Genomic DNA, 24,173 nt, shown 5'->3' on the forward strand with positions numbered 1-24,173 from the left:
GTAGCGCCGATCTGACAGTGGCTTTTCACTTAGGTGGCAGCACTCCTCGGCTTGTCTTACCGAGTAGATGCAAAATTATCCAAATGTTAAAAGCATGAAACAAACGTTAACACCTGTGTATTTTTTACATAATCCGACATTTATTTTTCATTAGCTAGTACAATGTTTTTTTCAATATTTTTCATTTGACTAGCTACGAAAAATAACTCACATAGAGTTAATGTATAGAATACATACATTTCTGATATAATTGTAATTATTTTCCATGAGTGTGGAGGACATTTAAATTTACATCACAGAGCCTACCAATATTATATCCGCTCAGTTTTTATTATCATTATTACTATTATTATTATTATTATCATTATTATTATTATTATTATTAGATATAACAATGTACAAAAATACAGTGTTTTCTTACAATGTGAATTTAGCTCTTTTTCAAAGAGAACACAAGAGAGATCTTGAGTACCAAACCAACAAATAACTTCATGTTCTCAGAAATATATGTTCACTAGTACGCGTTGAGTAGAGAATAATTGAAGATATTCCGACGATGCCTGGAAGAAACAGGGAGCATAAAAATTTCCACCGTGAAAAGTACTTCTGAAGAATTCTCCAATAAAGTTAACAGCTAGAATGATTTTCTACCCTATCAATAGTATCAGTTAAAAACTCTGTGATCGTTGATGATGCTGGACAAACATTTTCCATTCTTCCGATCTATTTACAAAATATCATAAATACTTTTTGATGACGAAATGGTTGCGAGTTCATGAAGAATGTTGCAGGAAGATATGACAACTTCATCCTAATCACAATTACCCGTTAATAAACAAAATAATGAACTAAATCGAACTTCCTATATTCCGGAAATGTTGGATTTACAAGTGACATGATTATTTCTAGTCTTGAAATGCAAAATGGTACAGAAAAAAAAATAAATTAGAAAATGCTAATCTCGGTCAGTCACCATATTGATAAATTCATTGGGACGATTTTGCTGTATAAATTGCATGCACATTATTTCATTTTAGACACATTTACTTAAGTCATTGTAATAGTAGATTTTGCTGTCATTTGAGCACTTGACAGAAATATCATCGAATACTTTCTGCCGAACATTCATTCACCAATTTCTAGGCCTATTTTACCCTATAGGAAGAAACAAGAAACATGCCCGCAGTCAAACAGTAGACTCCGCCATACTCAGTTATAATGGGACTGCAAAATATTTCACAGTGTATCACGGAAATAGGTTTTTTTCCAAATAAATTTTAGTAAAATTAACCGACGAGATGTTTACCAAGTTGACCTGAGCGGAGGAGTCAAACCAATTGAGCTACAATTTTGATGAATATAAAATATCTAAATGACGTTTATTACAGTTGGGAAAATTTACTGGAATGAAAATTTATGAAATCTGTTTAACAGCACTGTAAGATGCTAAAACATGGGGGGAAATTCAGTGGATTCAATATCTTATTGCACGATGGCTATAATCACTACAATAGCCGTCTAGTCTGAATTTTTGATTTATTTATCACAGATAAATGGTTTTAACCGGATTAACAACCCACACAGAAGTAATCTAAACTGAAATTTGATTCGAAAAAATGTTTCATCTTACACTCTGATCTACCTGCGATTTATAATTTTGAAAAGATTCGAATTTTCACGGTTTGTCTGTTATCTGCTCAAAAATTCATTATAAAATACGCTCTCGGGAATGTACACATCCGTTTTAAAACTCAATGCATCACTACGTAATTGTTTACCCGACATCTTTAACAATTCAGAAAGCACAATTTAGAGTAAAATGCAACTTCAAAAATGCGCCGTGTTTCAGTTTTAATAGCTGAACTTTTATCCAACATTTCATGAGTATATGTTTAGTTTTAAATGTTTCAGAGGTGTCCGAAAGATTCCTTACCAATGACGGGTATCCACAGTTAAGATAAAGCTACTGGCCTTTAATTCAACCTCATATCACAGTAACTCTTTGGCATGAAACTCAAATGAGCCTTACACAAATTCAGCTACAAGCCATCTAAAAATCATATAATATGTCAACTAATGAGAGGGAATAAGAATAGATGATTAGTCTCCGTTAAAAGAACCGAAATCTGAAGCCGGATCTATAGTTGAATTTAACTTTAATTTTTTATGGAGTTAGATTATTTCATTTTCAAATTGTTAACTCTATCGTCAAAGCCTAACTCATAACGGTGAAACTTAATAGCGCAATCTCCGATATAAAACATTATATATTACTAGTATTATGTAACTTCATTGATACATAATACGGTCTTATTGAATATCAGGGTTCTTACGGATTTCCAAATTTCATTTTCCATACCTTTTTCATACCCAGATTTTCTAAAAATTGAAAAAAATTCCTTTTTCCAAAACTTTCCAAAACCCGCAAGAACCCTGCTATACGACGATGACACAAAGATCTGATCAGTTTTTCGAAAGTGGTTACCAAAAATTTGTCAAAGTTTCACTCGAAAGAAACAGCGTTTGAGAATTATTGGTGGGGTAATGAAGAAGTTGGCAGCACGTTGTAGTTGTCGTCAAATGGTGTGTGACACGAAATTGAAATGATATGACATGATAATACATATATACGGTACATAATGATCTATTAGGGATAAACCACATGGTCATTCATTATCATACGTTTAATAATGTAATAACAAAGATTTTTCATCTCTTAAAACAATTATGTACAAAATATACAAACAAACAAGAGACCGATTCTATATTCATAATAATATCCTATCTGCAGGAAGTTACATACAGTCGTAATATGTTTTGACAATAATTTAACCCATAAATAATTATAATGCTATTGTCTTTCACGAATTGCTAAAGACAAAATGAAGAGGAATTGTCCAAAATCCTCTGCATTCATCCCAATGCCTATCATTATCGTCGTATCTCTTATTACAGATCCTTAGTTTTCAACTACAATCTTACTTTATAGGTTACCTAATAATAATAATATCATTTAATTTATCATAATAAATATATACAAAATCGGCACAATTTCATTTCACACGCCTATTGTCGCCGTGCTTGGAAAATATACACAATCATTAAAACGCTGTTTATGATAATAGCAGGTTCACATATCATGGAATATTTCACAACTGAAGATTCATACCGTGTTACGAACCAAAAATATTCAAATACGCGCAAAACGATAAAGTTGATCGATACGCGACTTATTATTAAACAACGATGACCGAGCAAATGCTTAAAGTTTCAAAGAGTATTTTCAACGTTGTACTCACTGCGAGTACCCGATGTGTCTGTGCGCGCGCGCGCGCGCGCATGTGTGCAATAGCACCGAACAACATCACTTCATCAGTAATCATCATATCTAATAAATAACCGATTGAGACCAGAAGTAAAAATATCCCCGGCCGCGGTTTAAATTTGAGCCGAGTTTTTACAGTTTGTCATCTTATACTTCAGCAGGACTCCCGGAGTTAATCCCAGTTAACGCACGGAGAACTCCGGTCGGAGTAGTTTCATATAAATATATCCCTTATGGCACTTAATCATCGTCAGTAATCAAGTTCATGCCGTTGATTTTCATTGTGATTCATCCAACCTGTATTGTACACACGTGTGTATCCCCCAATGTTTTTTTTTTCTTCTTTTAAATTAAATAATTTATATCACAACTTCATTTCTCTCTTTACCCCGTCGACAGCATACTCCTGAGTATATACGTACGACCGCATTTAAGATTCTTGCTTTTTTTCTCCCGTCTCGCTGCTAGCTGCCGTTTTTCACGTTTAATTTTTCAAGTCGAGCTTTTATGTTTAAAAATCCTTTTCAAATGCGCGAAAACCGCATTTTTTTTTCACAATACTATAATATCACAGCCTGAATATTTTGAATATATATTTTTCGCAATATATCTTCTAATGACTATGTGTAATCAGTAATGTTTACTGAATTTAAATCGGGCGCGATCCATTCGTAGCGATTACGAAATGCTCGGGTCTCGTGCGTGGCGATCACACGAATGCGTTTAGCGCGTGATACATCTGCATTAACACCACGAAATGAATAGGCAAACAAGACCTTCGATCGTTCGTCGACATGTCCATTGTCAGCCATGATAATGCGTTATACATTTCCAGCACGTATCTGAAATAAAAATCAACAAACATTTCGTTTTGAAAACTGTATTGTACGATAGAACTCACTTAATTCGGATCATTCCGGTTTTCCACAAATCCAGATCGAACATATTTTAAATGCGGTTTGAACCTTACCGGAGGACATCACAGGTAAAACTAGAATCGAGAGGATGATTCACTTTGGTCTGCGTCGTATGGAAAAGATCATCTTGTATTTGTTGGACAGATGGACTGTGGATATGAAGGGCGAACTATAACAAAAGCAGAGCAATGATTAGATCATAAAACCGCGATCAAGTACTATCACACACCGGATTAGTGAATAGCAGAATTTTCACATCATCTCTTTTTCATTGTAAAAACCAGCACTTTTCACTCGGAACCTTAAGAGTTTCAACTTAAAGAATATCTTTTCACACAAATCAAAATATCAAAATCAAATACATGTACATACCTTGAAGCACACGGGACAAACGTGTTCCTGGTGTGGACAGGATGACCAGAACCATTTAGGCATCGGTCCAACCTTAGCCGTGGATACGTAATAACCCATTGCGAGAGGTTGCTGCAACAGATTTGGTGACTCCTCTTGCGGATCTAGTGGAAGACCAAGTCCGCTTTTACCGATACCGGAGAACTGAGACGGAGAATGGTGTCCTCCGACTCCGAGACCTAATCCGCCAGAGGGCGATGTTGGACCACCTTGAGGCGAACCTTCGGGCGAGGGAAAATCTTGTAGACCGAAGAATGAATTGAAATCGTGATCTTCAATCGCTAGATTGATGTCTTCATCGTCTAAACCTACGTCATCCATGGCTGATGAGAAGTCAATCTGATCTTGTTGTTGGTAGACTTGAGTATTAGCCTGCAATGATTTATACAAGTTATTATCACAACTTTCTCATTATTCTGACAGCTCCAGTCATTGATACTTCAAACGTTTCATACTTAGTAGCAATTGATCTTAATTGAATCATATCCGCAAATTTCACCGACAAAACTATGCAATTATGATCGTGAAAATGACAAGAAATATTTCTTCTTACACGATTAGGCTCCAGGTGGGGGAACATCAAAAACTAAATTACCTAAAAGCTGAACGATTTTGACATGAATTCGGTCACTATTGTCAGAATTCAATACCTAACAAACAACTTACATTGCGTAATGAGTTGTAACAATGATAAGTTCATAAAATGAGTTGTAAATACCTGAGCAGTAGCTGATGTTGGAAATACGAGGATGTGTGTGGCCGACGCGTCACGAGGCGTCGTCAACGGACGATAACTAGCTTGTTTCTCTTCCTCTTTCAACAGATCAGGCATCACTTGGAACGTTCCCTGCGGTTCCATCGACACTAAACACGCGCTCAGTATACACGGCGTCTCGTTGTTACTGAGATGCGAACACGATCCGCAGATCTCTTTTATACGTTTACTCACTCGCAGCAGGTTCTTTTTACTCAATAGTCCGGCCCATCCTTTCAGTTCACCGTGACCGAGACGCCCGATACGGTGAACGACCAGTCGCCATGGAATAGTAGTCATGGATATCACTCCCAGGATGAAATCCCACAGTTTTTGAAGCCCGATTTTACGCGCCGACGCCTTTTTACGACGGTTGCGATTCGGAATCTCGATGTTGATCGTGCAGTTTTGAAATAGTTCGCCGCGTTCGTCGGTGATCGTCGCCAGCAACCAACGCTGATCCTCCGACAAACAATAACAGCAGAATAACGAACTGGAACTGACGTTATCACCGGAATCAATCAGAGACGGTCGATCCAACGGCATTCCTAATATATACAGCGGACTATGCAGTCGAGGAGTCGCTCCCTTTGAAAGCTGAAAAAATATATATTCCTGAAAAACTCACCAACAACCCCTAGAGTTCCCCTTCAGACTACCTGATATCTCTAATTATAGTTTTCATCAAATTGAGACATTTGACATCAAAATGATGGTTTTTTCTTTAAAAAATCAACAATAAATCATACTGATTTTACAAGTACTCATTTACAAGTACTTAAGTATATTCATAGTGGTCAGGCTCATAGAATAGAAACTACTCTCAAATAGTATTAGCCTTAGTCCAGCGGTTTGCATTAAGTAAGCCCCTCCATACTATTTTGAATCAAAATCCTGCCACAGTGCCACTCTTAAATCGTCAATTACTTCGCTAGCCGATTTATGAACTGACTCCGACATTTAGAAACAATTCCCAGCTGTTTCAAGTCAGTGCTGCCATCTGCCAGGTAAATCTTGAACTAGATGGAAGACTAGACATTCGCAGTATGCCACTTTCCGACAATTCGTCTCCAGCCACCAACAATCTTTTCAAATTGAGAATACAATTTCATACCGATGATGCATTGAACTAACCTCTTTACTCTTGAGAAACTCATCACCGCCAGAAATTGGTCCAAATCCAGTGAGGGACCTGCCCACCATCTGGTGCACCAACAGACGTTTACTCTGCGTGAATACAGAAAATGCTAACGACTTCAGCAGTTGTAATTGTGTATCTGCTGTAGTCTTATCTAAAATCGTCTGCAGTGGGATGATCTGTAAAATAGAATGATTGCATGATGATCGTAACTATTTGGTCAAAACTTTTCCATCAAAGCATCGACAAATTACACTAAGTAAATTGAATCGCAAATACGAATTGACCGTGTATTGTTACCTGTAACTGTATATTGCATTGCATTTGTTCGGGTAAATTCTGTTTCATCTGATGGAAAACACGCGTTAATCCGAGCATCGATAAGCGACTAGTCGTCTCGTAATCCTGTCCGTAACAATATGGATCTACCATATAAATAACCAGCGTAGGACAACTGGCGCCATCTTTATCATCCGATTCGGTTTCGCTCTGCGTGGCACGCTCCGGTTGATTGACCGTTTCAGCATCTGGAAATCAGGAAAAAATATTCATTGACAATTTCGCATAAGTTATCACTACACTCCGATGTGGCAATAGTTCGCAAGCCTGGATTTCTGACATTCGATTAAAATCCATCCATAATTTTTCAAAATTTTATGAGCAATGAACAAAAATTGCACTACATATGAACCCTAATCTCTTTATCAAGAGAAAAGATTTGCATAATATCTGTGTGGGAGGCAAAAATCTTGAAGAAAGTTCTTTGAATTTAAATGTAATTTTGACCACGTTATCGCATGATAACTTATGGGACAGGTTTTGGCAGAGGTCCTCATAACATGTATATATTTCTATTCACGAATTAATTTACAATAAGATGTAGAATGAAATACTAAATATCGTTAAATAAAATGTTGGTCTGTTGATTTCAAAGGCCCAGAAGCTCACATTATCATTGTCAGAATAATATCCCATAGACTAACGAACCTTTTTCATCTTGAGATTGCGGCGTTGACACTGAAGTCGACTGATTGAGTTGTTGTTGGTTCTGTTGTTGTCCGTCTAGTGACGACGGTGGATGAGGTGATGGTTGAGTCATCGGTGGAGGTGGCGGGGGAGGTGGCGTTCGCTTTGAGCTCGATTCGAATAGCGTTTTATCCAGATTCTGTTCTGCCAAATGCGGTGCTGCAAATAAACAACATTTCAGTTGTTACTCGTGTCAATCTGGTCATCATCATTTGTCATTTGTACGGAGAAACTTACCTAAATGGTATCTACAGGCTTGAGCGTACAACCTCAACCTATGAGCAGTGGGCGACGAACCCAAATTCATGAACCAGTCATCGACTTCGTAGCCGGCCAACTTCTTCGCCGCCTTTTTGCCGACGCGTAGAATGCCGTCGCGAAGCACTTTATCGACGGGACAGTGTCGACCTAATCGACATTGTTCGTAAATAACTCCGAGTTGTTTGAAAAACGTCCGAACATGATTAATCACATAGTCGTTCTCGGGTGCAACGACAACGTAAGCGATATCCTTCGTATGACAGTATGGTTCCAGAAATAACTTCTCCTAAAAATTGGGAGAAAAAACACTCTTTAATTCCTTTCATCTACATTAATTCACTTGAAGTTTCCCTGGGAGAAAAAACACTCATTAATTCCTTTCATCTACATTAATTCACTCAGTTTCAAAAATGTTTCTTTCAGCAAGTAATTTATTCAATGTTTCGACTCGTCTGAAGTCATCTTCAGGAAAACTAGTGAAAAATCTGTTCTACGGGCCGTTCCGTTTTAGAATAAACCAAGACAACCAATCTAGCTCCGTTCTTAGTTTTAGACTGGATCAATTGTGTTCATGAATATTACTTTATCAGTATCTTGGTTCTGGATTGTAATATCTCAATTTTGTCACATTACCATGGCTTTAAGAATATAGTCGAAACTTCGAATAAACTACTAACTGAAGGAAACATTTTACGCTCTCATTTTTCATCCTTCGTGTAGGATTCGATATCATCAGTTTCTAGTTGTTCATGAGTTTGAATAATCACTGTCAATAGAAGACGTACCCAGTAACGTATGGCGTAAGGCGATAATGATAACCAATCCTTCTCATATTTAACGAGTAATGGAGGAATAGGCTGTGGCTCGCACGCTTCATCCGCCCCACGACCCGCTAATTTATGGAAATCCTTCCACGTCAGCGGACCTGTGATCGTGTACGTCGCCTCCCATAACCGAGTCGTACGTTTTTTCTGTATGGCATCTTGGAGAAGAGGTTGTAGTGACTTTAACATTCGTACCATATCCTGAGTATTGGCAGGCACTTTGGCTAGAAAATCAAAAACGTTGATTAATTATATACTATTTATATTGATAGATTTCGGATGATTTAGATAACTTTTGTAATAATGGATCTTCTTAAAAAAACCTCAGCTATAACAATTTTTTGTAAACCTAGAATTTCTTTCAATTATTTCATACTGAATGCTGTGAACTATTTGTTGTAAACATATTTTCTGGTTGGCCCAGGTTTAAGTCCAAAATTGGTCTAAGACTGATCTAAAGGTGATAGATTGGCTATACAGTCTTAAATCGAAGCCATTATTGTTAAACTCCCTGAAATCTGTTCTAATGAGGTTCCTCCGTGCATTGTACATGCACCATATTATCTATGCATACGATATGTCTATAGATGATCGGTTCTAAATGATATTCACATTATTGAACGCGCATCAAATATGAAAAAATTATTCAAGATCGAATATTTCTGAATATCATCTGCTTCACAAAATAGATTTCAATCAACTCAATTGTTAACATTTCCTATACGCAAGTGCTCACAACGATTATTTTACATACGCAGCTGCTACAGCTGTTCATTGATACTGAACCGATATTGAAGTTCATTATGGTTTGAAAGATTCACCGACTCAACGATCAGTGATATCATACCTTTACTCAGCAAGAGGAATTCCGCTGGTAGAATTCAAAATATTTCATTAAATAACAATTTCAATGTAATTAGTACTAACCTGGCACATGCGGCCATTTATGAATTGACGATAATTTATGCGGATCGTCTAGTTTCGTAGGAGAACAGTTATCCATCGCTTGTTTACCCTGTTCAAAGGCACTCAAACACACACGTCGAGTATCTGCAAAACAGCACGAAATGAAACAAATCACATAAATGCCTACAGTTACAGTGATTTTAGTTTTCCCTTTAGAAAACGGAGCCTTCATTGACAGACACACCAACATCAACAGTTTTGTGGTGACTAGTTAGATGACGGTGATTTTCAAGAAAGATAGCTGAAGAGAGTTGATTGACCTTTGCAATGCTACATTAAGTATTAAATGGATATCCCAAATACTTCCAGGATTAATGGAAAATTTATCAAATTCCCAAACATTTCCATACCCGGAAAAGTTTTCCAAGCAACTGCCATGAGGCATTTTTGAAAAGGTTTTAAAGCGATTGACTTAATGATACAGGATTCAGATGTATATTCAAATTCATGTCATTACACCAATCACGCAACAGTAATTAAACGTCTTTGTTGTTATTTCGTTTGCCTGATATCTGATAGGCTAGATGTCACTACTCTTCATTCAAAACAAACATGGCAACTCCAGGGAAGCTTACCAGTGAAAATTGTGAATTTTGTGCTTATCAATTCCTTGGATTCCAAAAACAATTGAAAGCTTTAAGGGGTTACGCATCATTTGGGGCCGACCAAATTTATTTGGTTCATGAAAAATCCGATTTTAAAATCATGACGTTTTACATATGTCTACGTACAAGTTCACCTTAAATAACATAAGCTGATAATGATTTAAGCGGGTTTGACTGTAGTAGTTTAAGCCCAGCGCTTACCTTTGACTTCTAGCACATTGACTAATCCACTTGTATTGCTATTGTTCATCGCGCTAATCCGTAATTGTTCCAACATACGTAACACAGAACACGACGTAAATACATTAGCGACTTGATCCTGTAGTAAATGCAGTATATCATGCGGCACGTCCTCACTCGCCGCAGTTGGGTCCTTGCCCTGCTGGTTATTATTATCGGCCGCCAACGACAGCAACGACGGTTTGCGTCGGTCGTAGCGGTCGTCGCGTATTCCGGTGACGTCGACTTCGTCCTCGTAAAACAATCCCGAGCAGTATCCGTAGCGACGGTTGACCACCGCGCTGAAACCGCACGAGCACCGGTCCTGCGGTTCGTACATGCCCATTGGATCGGCTAAATATAATCCCGAATCAGCACCTTTTATACTTAAGTTACACACGCAGATGTTACAACTGTCGAAGTTGTGATCGCGAAATATGTTCACTATGGAATCGGACAATACGATGTTGACTATGAGACCGTGAGCCTCGGGTATCTGACTGTTCGTGCCGTGGTTGTCGATCGAGCTCAGGTTTTTATTCATGTACGACGAAGCGTTGGAAGCCGGCGATTGTAGTTCGTAACTAAGAGGCGTCCGTTGTTGCGAACCGCCCTGGAACATGGCCGGCGATGTTTCCATCGCCATCATCCGCTCCGGCGGTCCCCGACACGATATATTATCCATGGACGGCAAACTGTTGTACTGACTGAAAAACAGAGGACAAAACCATTGATTAAACGCTATGCACGTGTTTGTGTATGAAAATCACACTCTAAGCATGTAAAATAAAATCTGATTTGATAGAGCTAGTCAATTCAACATTTCAACTATATACTTATAACAATTCAGCAATACTTTTATACTTAAATAAGAGGACATTCAATAATCTATGAGTGAAGTTTTCTACTAGTTGAGTAATGCCTCAAGGTTGTTACTTTTGCGTTCCCCATTTAAGGAGTATTCAAGGAGAGAATGTTAAAGTTCATAGATGTTTACAATGGCAATTAATATGTTTAGCCAATGGGTACTTAGCTGATTAGACTAGAAACCATTGTCCCAGACAAAAATAGAATGACTTTTGAAATTAATTTCAAGACTTTTCGACGAATAATTACTAAAATACCTTACCTCATAGGCTGCTTCTCGATCATAGGCAACGGATACTGCCACGACGGTTTATAGAAACACGTCGCTGGGATATGAACTGACGGTGAATGAGAACTAGGCAGCTCGATCGGGTTATATTTCGGCGAACCGACGAACATTGACACCGGCGTAATCTTGAACGCGTACGACCAGTCCTACGGATTGAAAATTAACTTTAAAATACATTCAAGAAAAGACCTCTTAAGGACCTGGTTCCACTACTCAAGCGTAAAAGCATTTGAAGTGAACTACATATACTAATGACTTGTATAGACCTTTGCTAGAGTCGATCGATCAATAAAGCCACAACAATAATCAAATTCATCCTTGAAAATAGCACATTACAGTACAATCTATTTCGCTGAGTCGCTTTAGCCTCATCAGGTATGTGTATATGTATGGCCTCCTAGATTGACAATCACTATTTCTAAGGTCCATAATAGAAAATAATGAATGATCACATTCTAAATAGTTGTGTATTTCTGCTGAGGGCCCATATGCCGTTCTGTTTATCTAATTTTTAATCAGGTCAAAATGACCTACCTTTTCCGGTTCCTCCGGCGTTAGAATCGGTTCTGGTTTCGGAGTATACATATGATGATCCATGATCATCAGATGATCGTGAGCATTATCAGCAGGTGATGGAGCAGTGTTGTTCTCTAATGAAGGCGGAGTGGGAAACATCCGAGACAGTTCCGTCGGACCTGAATTTCAAACAACAAATATATACTTGAATAGTTTCATCTCTTCAAGTATTGACAATATCTGATATACCTCGACCACACAAGCATTTTTTAACCGAGGCAAAAATTTGACTATGATCTGGTCCAGGACAAATAACGTCCGCATGATCCAGTTTATGTTGTAAGTGTTTAAACTAACCTATCATTTCTGAACCAGTGCTGCTGTTTAAACTGCTGCCCTTGTTTATTTTAGTATTACAATCCTCGGTTATCTTTATCGCTGAAGGTTCCTGAAACTAATACATAGAAGAAATCAGATCTAGCGCGCGTACTATCAGACTTGGAAATATACTACAATTCATCCAGATACGCAACATATCAATCATCAATTCCAAGTTCAAATAATTAGCAAAATTCAAAATAGTTATGAAAACACAGGGCAGGCAGGCACAGAGTTACACTCGTACTTACGATGCCACCCCGAATAATGACAGGGCTGACAGCCTGAAACACGCAATCAGAAAATTTACACTCAATCTTCTGTTTATCGTTATCGAAATGCCGCATACAATCGTGAAACTTACTGTATCATCATTGCTCTCGTCTCCCGACGTGTCAAATATATGATCGAGATCACCGTAAGCCGGTACTAAATCCTTCTCACTCATTAGACTAGTAGGCGCAGTCGGAGTATGTGGCGAGGCAGCTGTCATGTCTACAATACATATTATCATTATCATCATTTACCATATTTGGTGCCTTATTCGATAAACAATGCTTTAAGGCACTTACATAAAACATTCATATATAATAAATGTGTGACTAACAATCAGCTTGAGTAAAAAGACAGGTTTAACAATTTAAGACCAACTTTTAGTTCTAGAGCCAACCTAACTACTAAAGAATAGTCTGCAGATATAAGACCACTTTTGGACTGATATCAAGACTCTGCAACTGGGCCAAAAAAGTTCAGTTTCACTTATTTCGACCGGATAAAACTCTATTATTAGTCACAACACCAGGTGGCGTGTTGACAAACTACTGTACATACCGCCTCCAGCTCCGACGCTGCCCGATTTTTCGTCTTTCCGATTCTTAAAATCTTTATTATCCTCCTCTTTGATTCCGAACGGCGACGGACGCGGGAAGAAGTCGTCGCGATGTCGCAACGAACTCCACTGCAACGACGCACCGGGGTCAAAATCCTCGCGGAATTCGTACGGGTCGTAAATATCGTGATTATTCGGCGCATTAGACATATGAGACGGACTCCTCATCGGTGCACGCGTACCGGCGAGGCAATTAAATCCACTATTCATTTGATTCATAGTCCGTGAATTATCCAGTTTGCCACAACTGTCTGATTTTAACTTCTTCACCGGATGTTGTAGCCTAAAATTGAGAAAATTTAAGTTTGTCAACACAAATCTATCCTCTTAGATCAAAACTACAGTGAGTACAGAAGACTCATTCTAAACTATCGTGCCGAATTATTATTGCTTTAAAAGCATATCAATCTTAAAGTGATATCAGAACAAAATTCACTGCAGCATTCCCTGATGAAAAGATACCAAGTATTCCTTCTCAAGCCCCGCCGAGAACAACAAAACACCAAAATTCTAATTCCATGACCTTTTTTCATCAGTTTCATGAACAGTTTCCCTGCTGAAAAAAATAAATCCGGATTCCCTGATCAGTAAGAACCCTGAACAACATACAGCACTTACCAGGTATTCAGTGATGAGAAATCGTACAACGATTTACACTCGCTGACCTCATCGCCTTCCACAGACGTTCCCGGCAAGACTGGCCGTTTAAATCCTTTTTTATCGGTGTGTTTCGTCGCGTCCATCCACGTCGGTAATAATCCGTCGCTGAACGATGTGGTTTTCTCGGATTTCGACGCGCAGCTATCGACGCTACCGTTCATGTGATATGTAGGCGTGTACGGTTCAGTTTTCGGTACGGAACCCGGTGGTTTGCCGTAAACTATATCCGCCGCTGGGTTCGAGTTCGCAGACGATGATGATTGATTATTTTGATGGTGATTGATGATGTTGTTATTGATTATTCCGTTTTGTTGTTGAGATTCATTTTGCGCGATTGACTGGTGGTGGTGACGATTCGGATCTTTATCGAGTTTATTGACGGCGGCGGCGTTGTTGGCGGCGCTGGTAGTCGGCGGGTGGGGGCTGAGCGTCGGCATCGTCGCGTCAGTCGCGGCGGCCGCATTCACCGCCGGTTGACTGTGCGACGCGACTAGCGGCGACGGAGCAGCAGAATGCGGTGATTCCACGCCCTGCTGCTCGTAGTTCGTAGTCCGTATCGGTGGTGGGATATTATTACCGCTAGCGCCACCTCCACCGCTGCTGCTGCCGCTGCTGCCGGTCGCCGGACCTTTAAAGTTCGTTAACGAAGGATTAGCGATCCTCTGCATGACGAGATCGACGTCGTTTTGTATAATATCCTCGCTGACGTGCGATCGGCGATGAAATGAATTCACACGCGAATGTTTCGATTGCAGTTTCTCCGATTTGTCGCCTTTCTCCAGTTTCGTATACTTGCCACCGGGAATCATCGACGCTTTATCCTTATTCTGAGAACTAAGTCCGACTGGACGCGGCTTATTCAACTTCAACCTGAAATGAAATGTGTACTTGTTAATACCATGTGTATAATTACTTTCTCATCTTTAGCCAATCAGAAATCACATTCTACATAAGCCCGGGTTATTCTATCCATGAATTGGTCACATTATACAACAGGCAATGTGGATGGCTTTTTATAACATCACCATCATTAGATTTCGGTGATAGTTTCGAGTCTAGGGACCCAGTTCTAGAGCCGACGAGTACCGAGGCAGGTTTCGATTGGTCTTTGCCGATTCCAAAATATCTCTTCTGGCGTATCATTCGTTTCGACCAGAATATGCTCTAGCTGTTCGGGAATATTTTTTTTGTTCTCCTACACTTTTCGGGAGGAATCGTTCCATTCATCTTCAGAGTTGATGGGTGGAAGGTGTATCTTACCCATATTCATTAGGACTGGAAATAGTCGGCGATATTAACAAAAATAAGTCCGGGATATAATTCTTACTTTGAACAGCCACAATGACTTTTATGAGTCGGGTCGGTGCAATCCCAGTTCGCTGGATCGTCCGGGTTTTCCATGTTTTGAACCGGTTGACGCCGGCCCTGAGGAGCGACGCTTACATCCTGCGTAACGCGTTCGATCACATGGTTACCCATCAGTCGACCGTTCGGCGTACGTCCGGCGGGATCGACCACGTTACCTCCGCATAAACCCGATAATTTGGCGCCGGCTTCTCCGCCGCAAACGTTCGTTTGATCGCACGGCGAAGTCGGAGGAGTCAACGACGAATTGGAGACGATCGACACCTGACGACGGATGTTACCGGTTACCGGGTGGTTCGGGGTGGCCATGTGCGGCGTAGTATCGTCCATATCGGTGACCAGCACGAAACACGATGGGTAACGCATCCGAACTCCACCTGAAATTAATCCATCAGAAACTGACTAAAAACGTTCGGAAATTTTATAAGCAGGAACGAGACTAAAGTTCCGACTTGAGGATCAGGCAGGAACAGTACGACTATCGGTCTGACTGCAGTTCAGTCAAACTCTGCTATGAAGGAATTACTTAATACCACACTTAATCAAGGATGGTACGCTACTCTTGGTGTTAATTTGAAATTTTAACGAAAATACCAAACTTATTCGATACACAATCTAACAAGCCCCTCATACATATGAACATGACTTTCATGTAGACCTGCTTTTCAGATACATACCGACTTTCACCTCGACCATATTTGGCAGCTTCTCATCCGAGTTCGGATACTCTTTATCTCTGACATTCATTATCGGATAGAACTGCCTCCAATCATCCATTAGTTTGCGGGTATACGGGTCTGAGTCGCGGTAACTCTGCCCGGTCAACGTGCCCGCTAGGCCATAAGGGGCCAGAATCACTGCAATAACGATAGCAACAATAAAATAAACCAGAAGTCAATATCATATTCGTAAGTCAAAACATGAGGCAACATAAAAATAGTCAGGGGACAGATTGATGAACTCAGGAATCTTCTTATCATTTTCGCAACGAAATACCATGATTTTCACATAGCAGTTACTGATGAGCATAAATTTCGAGCTGTTCAGTAAACATGGCATAAAAAAGGGGATAAAAATATGAGACACTTTTTAAATCGATCGCATGATTTTCACATTTTCACATTTCATATCAATTTGACCCCTAGAATGGCCGTGAATCGTTGAGGAATCTTTTTACCTTGTATTTCAGTTGATGGATCCTGAGCGGAGTTGAGGAGTTCCTGCGTAAGGCGGTGCACAGGCGGATGTTGTCGGACATCGATACTTGAGCACACTGTACTCTCCCCGTGGAGAAAGAAGGAAAATGCAATGGAAAAATGTGGACTGAAAATATAAACAAGAAGAAATACTGAATGATATGAGAGAAAAGATTCGAGAACCTAAAAATATTTCGAAACATTCAGTCAAAGAACAGGACAAAGCTATCATATATCATATATTTACCATACAGAGAATAAATTGATCAATTGATTCTTTATAATGTATCATTATCTACAGATATGAAATATTGCATATTACAACATTGATTTATATAAACCCAGCTGAATCGTAAATATTTACACTTTGATTATAGAATACAGTATTGAATTTCTGCATGTAAAAATACATTCGTTTAACTTCATCGAAATGAATAATGTATTTATGTAGGATGATATACACACCGCAGATTAGACATAGAACTCATAAATACATAATGAATTCAACTCATTCAATACAGGTGGAATTATGTGAATAATATTAACTGATATGTGTGAGTGTGTTATTCCATGCGATGAGAGTCAGGACACTGCGCAGATGAAAACTTTGATTTTCTATTTGTTTGTCATCATGCCTTAGTACATATATAGATGGTGTCTGGTGTGTTTGATCTTGTTGTACTAGTCTGGACAAGTGGCAACGTGCCGCGCAGATACAGTACACAGCAACGTGTCCGGCAGATACAGTACACAGCCGATGATAACACACCGAATCATATGCACCTACACTATGCGCGAAAGTAATGAAGACTCTCAGAAAAAATCCCGAAGAAAAATCGATCTATTTCGCAACTGTATAAATAAATACCATTATCATATGTCTGATATTCAATGGCTTTATTCTGTACATGTCACGGCTAAGTATTTTTGAAAGCAAATGTTGGACATGGATATATTGATAAATCCGCGATACATAACAGTCATTACAAGTAGGTGGTTACGCAACAAAAACATTACTTGACATTTGACCATAAAATTGAAATAAATCATTATCAACTAAAAGTCACAAAACGAGTTTAAATTAGTTTCTCTAATAAAAATCATTTCGCGCTTTCGTCAAGTTGTATCGTAACAACGATAATTAGACACCTATACACTACAATACACAGTAAATGGCCTAAATTGTAAATATTCAGAGAATGCTTGTTTTGTAGGTCTCCAGTAGACTGTGGTAGTTAGCCCACCTGCTTATACCATACAATACAAATCAACCAGAATAATCATAATACAGAGAGAGAGAGGGAAAACTATTATACAGGTCTACTCTCAGCGGGAGTAGATTCTACACACATATACACAACACATGTATATTTAACACATTTTCAACTTCTTCAGCTTTCGAATGCTTCTTACATGACACATCACGGGGAAAAAATAACATTCAACGCTTATTCACAAAAGGGTCAAACGTAACCGATTTATGTTATCTTTTGTTCTTCATGATATAAAACAAAGCGATTTCATTATTAAATAAGCGCCAGGATTCCGTAATCAGTTTTCAATCAGCAGGCATGATTCCCACGCGCGCCGGCTACATAACGCACACTGCGTGTATGTATCATCATACGACAACACAACTGAATTATTAATTTATATTCTGTGACAGTTGTAATGTATTTGACGCGATGCGGAAGACTTGAAATCGGCTATAAGAAGCGCTACCGATACCGGAATATCCGAGCATTGCGAACATCGGCGGCGGCCGTGAAGCCCTACGAAACCGGTTCACAAAACGAAAAAGCAATTAAAAAACCTCTAGTGGTCGTTTTCTGATAATAGTTGAAATTATTGTACACGAAAGATAGGACGGAAAAATGCCGCGACATGAATGAAATAATTTACAGCTGGCCGGTCAGTCTAAACGTGGTTACAGTTACCTGGTCGAACAAATACAATAGTGACAGCGCAAATTCAATTGTCACTTTATGGCATTTATCCACTACTTTTTTAACTCAAACCAACTTTTGAGCAACTGACCCCAGTATTTTACAGGATGGCCAAAATTCCCCCCCCCCAATACTTCCTGGACCAAGAATTCCCTGATCAAATGATAAGATATCCTCAGTGCGGGCTGTCTCTTCTCGAGAAGTTAATTATGCCACTCGTCACCGGCATGAAAGAAATATCAAAAATTAAAATTCCCCGATGTTTACAAAAAGACAGAATTCCCCTATTTTCCTCGCGGGGAAAGATAGATCCGGAAATCCGTGATTTTTCCTGATCCATATAAGAAACTCAATCGACTCTCACATTTGAGAGCCGATAAATGAGGATGGTTTGTATTGCTATGCATTACAATAGTCTACCGCACGGCGACACTGCGCGCCAGCCGTGTGGATGGATCAAGACCCGGTCTATTATGCGGCGAAGGTTCTACGTCTCCAGGGCAAACAGACAACATACTGCCAGCCGCCAACCGACTAACGTCAATAGATTTCAACACTCGACACAGATGCCTAGCTTGCGTGTATAATGATGTAGTGGTATTGCCCGTTTGTCGTGTATACTCTCAGATCAATAATATGTTCACAAATTAATCTCAATCCGCAGTGACCTACCACAATAGGTTTTCAATGACTGCGCTATACAACCTACAGCGACAGGGTCATACAGTGGCACAATAAAAAAAAAGAAAAGACATCGAAGCTATGAACGCAAATGAGCAAAATACGCCGTTCTGCTCGTTTCACATTTTCTAGATACTTAGGCTGAGGAACTACAAGGGTTTTTAACGCTATCTAAACACGATCTTTTATGTTCTAAGTTTCATGTCGATGGAAATAAATATATAAATGTGAATAAAGCGTTTTTCGACCGATGTCTGCCGTATAACCGACTTACCTTTTCTCGAAAAGCCCGGAAGTCCAATCGTAAGGCTGAACAAACCATTTGCCGAGTCGGACGAAACTGTGCGACAACAAACACCTTCAATTTAGAAAAAAAAAAAAAAAAGAAGTTGATTAACGCGATAATCAATTACGAGATAAGATATTCTATATTGTGATTCGGTTACCACAGCTACGAGACAAGCCTTATTAATAAAGCTTCATTTTTTTTTCTAGGACAAACGTATTTATTTGCATCACCATGGTATCAGTGTATGTGTGACATTATGATGCACACGTATCAACTGCACAAATTTCGTTCACACACACACACACAACTGCAATCTCACTAGCCTCCGGTGATTACAGCTAATAAATAGATTATGTGACTGAATAACTGTGCAGTACACCGGAGGAACCCGTAGATTGAGTTGTCATCTCTCTTATACGTCGATACAATATACATATTGTTCAACATGAACCAACCCTCGATGACTGCGTTACGCCGACTAGACTCTGATGACTATAAGTTGAAACAGATACACAAACGACACAATAGACAAATAAACAATTCGCTCTCAATGCGGTAAAATACTAAATATTCCAGATGATTGATGGCGTAAGATTAAATTAAATAGTTTTTTTCTAAAATCCATTAAATCGCTATCTCAGTACGCGATCGACATTTCTGGTAATATCAAAACACACTCTAATCGTATCAGTTTACCATATAAAGATGAATTTGACATAGAAAATGGCAGCTCAATTGAAAATGAACAAGAGTTTATTCAGATTTTCAGAGTATTAAGATATTTTTGGGTAGCACGTAGTTGAGCTCGAATAGTAGTGGTAGTTAGGTCCCCGTCGAAATAATCCACCCTGGTGAATATGCGACCGACCGGGTTATATTAAAGATCGTGGCTGCGAATAGCCGCGAATCACTCACTGAATAGATCATTGTATGATAATGGAGTTAGTGGATGTAATTAAGGATTCGGGCTAAAGCAGAGCGTGCAAGACTTTGATTTATCTAGCCATCAGCGACGATAGTCGAATGACAACTGCGGTGCACGTCCTAAACATGTACGCGCTGACAATACCGAAGTATAGCGCTGTTTTTTTCTACTTATTGGCGCTATTTTGCTGATCAATTTAATTCGCCACTCGAAAAAAACTACCAGGCGTCAATAGCAATAGGATCGTCGATCTAATCAGTGTATGTTTATATGCACGACTTCAGATTAAGATTATGAATGATCGCGCATAATGTAAGATTAATCAATTTCTAGTGTCTTCACCGTGAAGATGGTCGGTTGAAGAAGACGGTCGGTTGGTTGGTCGTGTATTTCAATACCGTGACGAGACGCATCTATTCGTCAACGCAACCATCGCGCTACTTCTGTTACAACTAAACTCAACGACGACAGACCATTGATGATTTATGGCCACCATGAAATGACTGCGATCCCATCGGTAAAGTCATTGGCCTGCATCGCGGAGGGAAAATGCTTTTAACCGGGTATAACCACACTATACAAACTCAATTAATAGCAATTCATTAGTCCGAACGAGGACAAATAGATTCTTTATCAATTGCAGCTAATATGGACAATACATATTTTCTTAGGGCCCTAATTACTTGCGACTTTTTTTTAGGTATCAATAAGGTTCAGGTACTCAGCTTGCCGGTTCAGGCCAGGCGGAAGATTCTTCACTTAAAACAGGACCGAAATTTCCGATTTTGTACAAATGAACTCGAACTAAAAATCTGTAAACAATTCTTATGTACTTCGATTTCTCATCTTTGCCCCATTTCATTCCCAGCAAGTGTATAGGACCAACATTGAAAATAACATGTTTTAAGAACAAGCGCCAAGATATTTTCTTCTTATCAGTAATTCACACAATGCTAATATGGACTGATTGATTATAACTGGTATCCCAGGTACGATCAATCTCAGTGAGATCTTTTAATGATGAACAATACATCTAAAGTTCCTGGTAAGCACATTTAACTGGTATTTAATGGGGGGAGACGAGGAGGTGTTTGTTTCACTTCCTGCAATGCCTAATCAACAATACAACTGATGCATCATAATATCGAATTTCCCAATAGTATCATCATCAGATAATACACCAGATTCAGGAAAAAGAAAATCAAATCAATATCGCCACAAAAACAATTTTACATACAGGGTTATTACAGATCAAAGAATCCAAAATTCTCTGATATTTCCCTGACCCTCGACCAGGGAAAATAAGTCCGGAATTCCCCAATCAGCTGCCTACCTATAGATACGTAGAATACATCAAAAAATCACAGGCAAAGTGATAAATTTAATCAATGTTTGTTTCAGTAAAGCGTTAAATTCATACCTCTCAATGAGATTATGCAAGGCTTTGAATAACAACGTTCGACACTCGTAAGACAATCCATTATCCCAGGTTCCGCGATCAAGTTCTAAAACAGAAGGAAAGAGAAAGATATTAAACCGATAAATCAATTCAGCATCTGATCATACATAACGTTATTGTCCAGCTTCTAAAAAAAAAGTTTAACTCGCAATATTGGTTTAATCGTTTTCAATAAGTTTTACACACATTTTCATGAAACTGGACACAATCTAGGAATTATACTCAAACAGATGGTTCAGGTCACTTCTCGACAAGAGGCAAAATAATCATCGAACCTACCATTTGCCGACGTTCAGTAGGTTGGGAAATTTTCAAAATAATTTATAAAAACATCTCGCGCTCAAAAAAGATCCACTACTCAAACTCACACAAGTTACCATATTATATAAGTTGTTTTAGTCCCAATTTGTATTTCTAATTCAATCCACTAAATGGAAGATGTCATTCGGGTATCAACATAATGATGGTCTAACGTATTAAGTTATGTTGTGATGACTTGAGTTCGATCGTAGTTGAATTTTGCTCGCGTTTTGTTGCGTTTCATTCACCACGAGGAGAACCACGTTGTTTACACTATCGGTAGATTCAGGTTAACATGTAAATGGCACATATTACACAGTGCACTCCATACAACACACACAGGTGATCATAATATCCAACAGCTTTAAACTGCAAGCACTGAAAACATCCTTCCACTCATAAACATACTCTTCTCAGCAATGCTTACTTAACAACACAACGTTCGTTTTAGATACCATATCTTCAGCCCAATACAATGGAGCTACTCTGACGAATTAAAATGAAGCGTTACCGATGAGGCGTAAAGATTTGGTATCATTTCTCGGATACGTGGACCAGACTACCTGACGTATCTTAAATTGGGCAAAAGTCGGATATTAGTAGAAATAGCGCAGACTATTATCACCTAACCTCACCATATTCTAAACCCGAACCAATGCACATGAATAGCACTATTTCTCACCTATATCTAACTTGCGCCGTAATGTTTCTTATTTCTATATTTTTGGGAGAAGTCGAACTACTCTCAAATAGTAGTCTCCTAATCCGGTGCCTCGATGAGATGGTTATTTGATTTTACTTACGCGTTAAATCCTTCGATATCAATTCATCGATATTCGTCGGCTCGTCTTTGCCGTACCAGAATATCCACAATTCTTTGCCGTGTGACAATTCGGCCGGTCCTCTGTGATGAACGCTGGCTCGAGGAACCCTCTTCCAGATGCAGAGGATATCATTCTGGATGCACCGACTGAACGTCAGCAGCACTGGATCGTCCAGGGGATCCACTAACAATACGTTATCGTTTTCAGCACATAGCTTCCTCCATTTGATTCCTGTCAAATCAGTCTGAAATATATATGATGATTAACGTTAAGCTCGTATGATACAAATTACCCGAAATAATCCTATTATTTAGCCGTGACAGCAATCCAATACCAGTCAAAAGCCGTTCTATCTAGCTATAGTATAGCAACGGCAAAAACATATTCCAAACGAATCTAAAATAGCGTTCAAAGAAATCAATATCCAAAAAATATTCTCTGTCAATCAGTCAAGCAATGCATGTGTACTGGAATAAGAAAGTTCAAGGGTAGCACTTCAAGTGTCCAACATACCGCCAATAATGCCTAAACCCTTAGTTTTGCTATCATAAGCACACAGCAGAAAGGTGGACTGAACTGCAGTCTTTCCCTACCAATATTTGATTCCGGCTAAAATAATCTATCGATGCTTTCATCCGATGTCAGTAGCGCTACCTAGATTTAGCATCTGTCAAAATGGGTCAACAATTTGGCATCGTTTACGAAATTTCAGTCACGTTCTCGCAAACAAAAAGACACCGAATCCCAATTCGAAATCACCCGAAAGATATTTCGCGCAGATACCGATAAATAACTAAATCATTGAGAACGAAACGGAAGAAGAGTTCATCATTTCACGTCAAACCAACGACACTATTTTGGAACTTACCAGTGCGAAGAGATTAGTGTAGCAATCCTCGAGACTACAGCCGTTTATCAGCGGATTTGGGTGACTCATGGTCACTCCATGGTCTAATACGGGGTTCAAATATTTCGAAACCTAACTACGTGACGAATAGGTCCATAAATCGAGCTAAAACCGTCAAAATCATCCAGTAATTGCAGAAAATGGCGACGGTAATGGCGACTGTAAGAACAACAAGGCGGTAAGGAAAGACGCCTGTGATTCGCCAATTCACGTCACATGATCGATATTGACCCATT

The 24,173-nt window shown here is 39.1% G+C and overlaps 1 protein-coding gene across 1 annotated transcript; it reads right to left on the reverse strand.

The window, feature by feature from the left end:
* Nucleotides 1-401: 401 nt before the first annotated feature.
* LOC141898611 (mediator of RNA polymerase II transcription subunit 13-like) lies at nucleotides 402-24,080 on the reverse strand. Its single transcript, XM_074784607.1, has 24 exons — nucleotides 23,899-24,080; nucleotides 23,010-23,274; nucleotides 21,868-21,952; nucleotides 19,508-19,591; nucleotides 16,588-16,733; nucleotides 16,088-16,267; nucleotides 15,373-15,787; nucleotides 14,004-14,915; nucleotides 13,328-13,668; nucleotides 12,861-12,991; nucleotides 12,476-12,572; nucleotides 12,137-12,297; nucleotides 11,576-11,748; nucleotides 10,429-11,153; nucleotides 9,584-9,706; nucleotides 8,618-8,880; nucleotides 7,809-8,118; nucleotides 7,533-7,730; nucleotides 6,846-7,072; nucleotides 6,542-6,724; nucleotides 5,372-6,004; nucleotides 4,615-5,025; nucleotides 4,296-4,411; nucleotides 402-4,167 (listed from the first exon to the last, which is right to left on the reverse strand). The coding sequence occupies exons 1-24, from the start codon at nucleotides 23,965-23,967 to the stop codon at nucleotides 4,035-4,037; spliced, it is 6,381 nt and encodes a 2,126-aa protein (XP_074640708.1). The 5' UTR covers nucleotides 23,968-24,080; the 3' UTR covers nucleotides 402-4,034.
* Nucleotides 24,081-24,173: the final 93 nt, after the last annotated feature.

This window comes from Tubulanus polymorphus, chromosome 2, assembly GCF_964204645.1.
Source record: "Tubulanus polymorphus chromosome 2, tnTubPoly1.2, whole genome shotgun sequence".
Classification (NCBI taxonomy): Eukaryota; Metazoa; Nemertea; class Palaeonemertea; order Tubulaniformes; family Tubulanidae; genus Tubulanus; species Tubulanus polymorphus.

Excerpts from the sequence above, each read along its gene's own strand:
- LOC141898611 (XM_074784607.1), bottom strand. The coding sequence starts at position 23,967 with ATGAGTCACCCAAATCCGCTGATAAACGGCTGTAGTCTCGAGGATTGC. Across the intron at positions 14,916-15,372 it reads AGTCATTGTGGCTGTTCAAA|GTTGAAGTTGAATAAGCCGC; the intron begins GTAAGAATTATA and ends ATTTCATTTCAG. Across the intron at positions 12,992-13,327 it reads CAGCGTCGGAGCTGGAGGCG|ACATGACAGCTGCCTCGCCA; the intron begins GTATGTACAGTA and ends TATGTATTGTAG.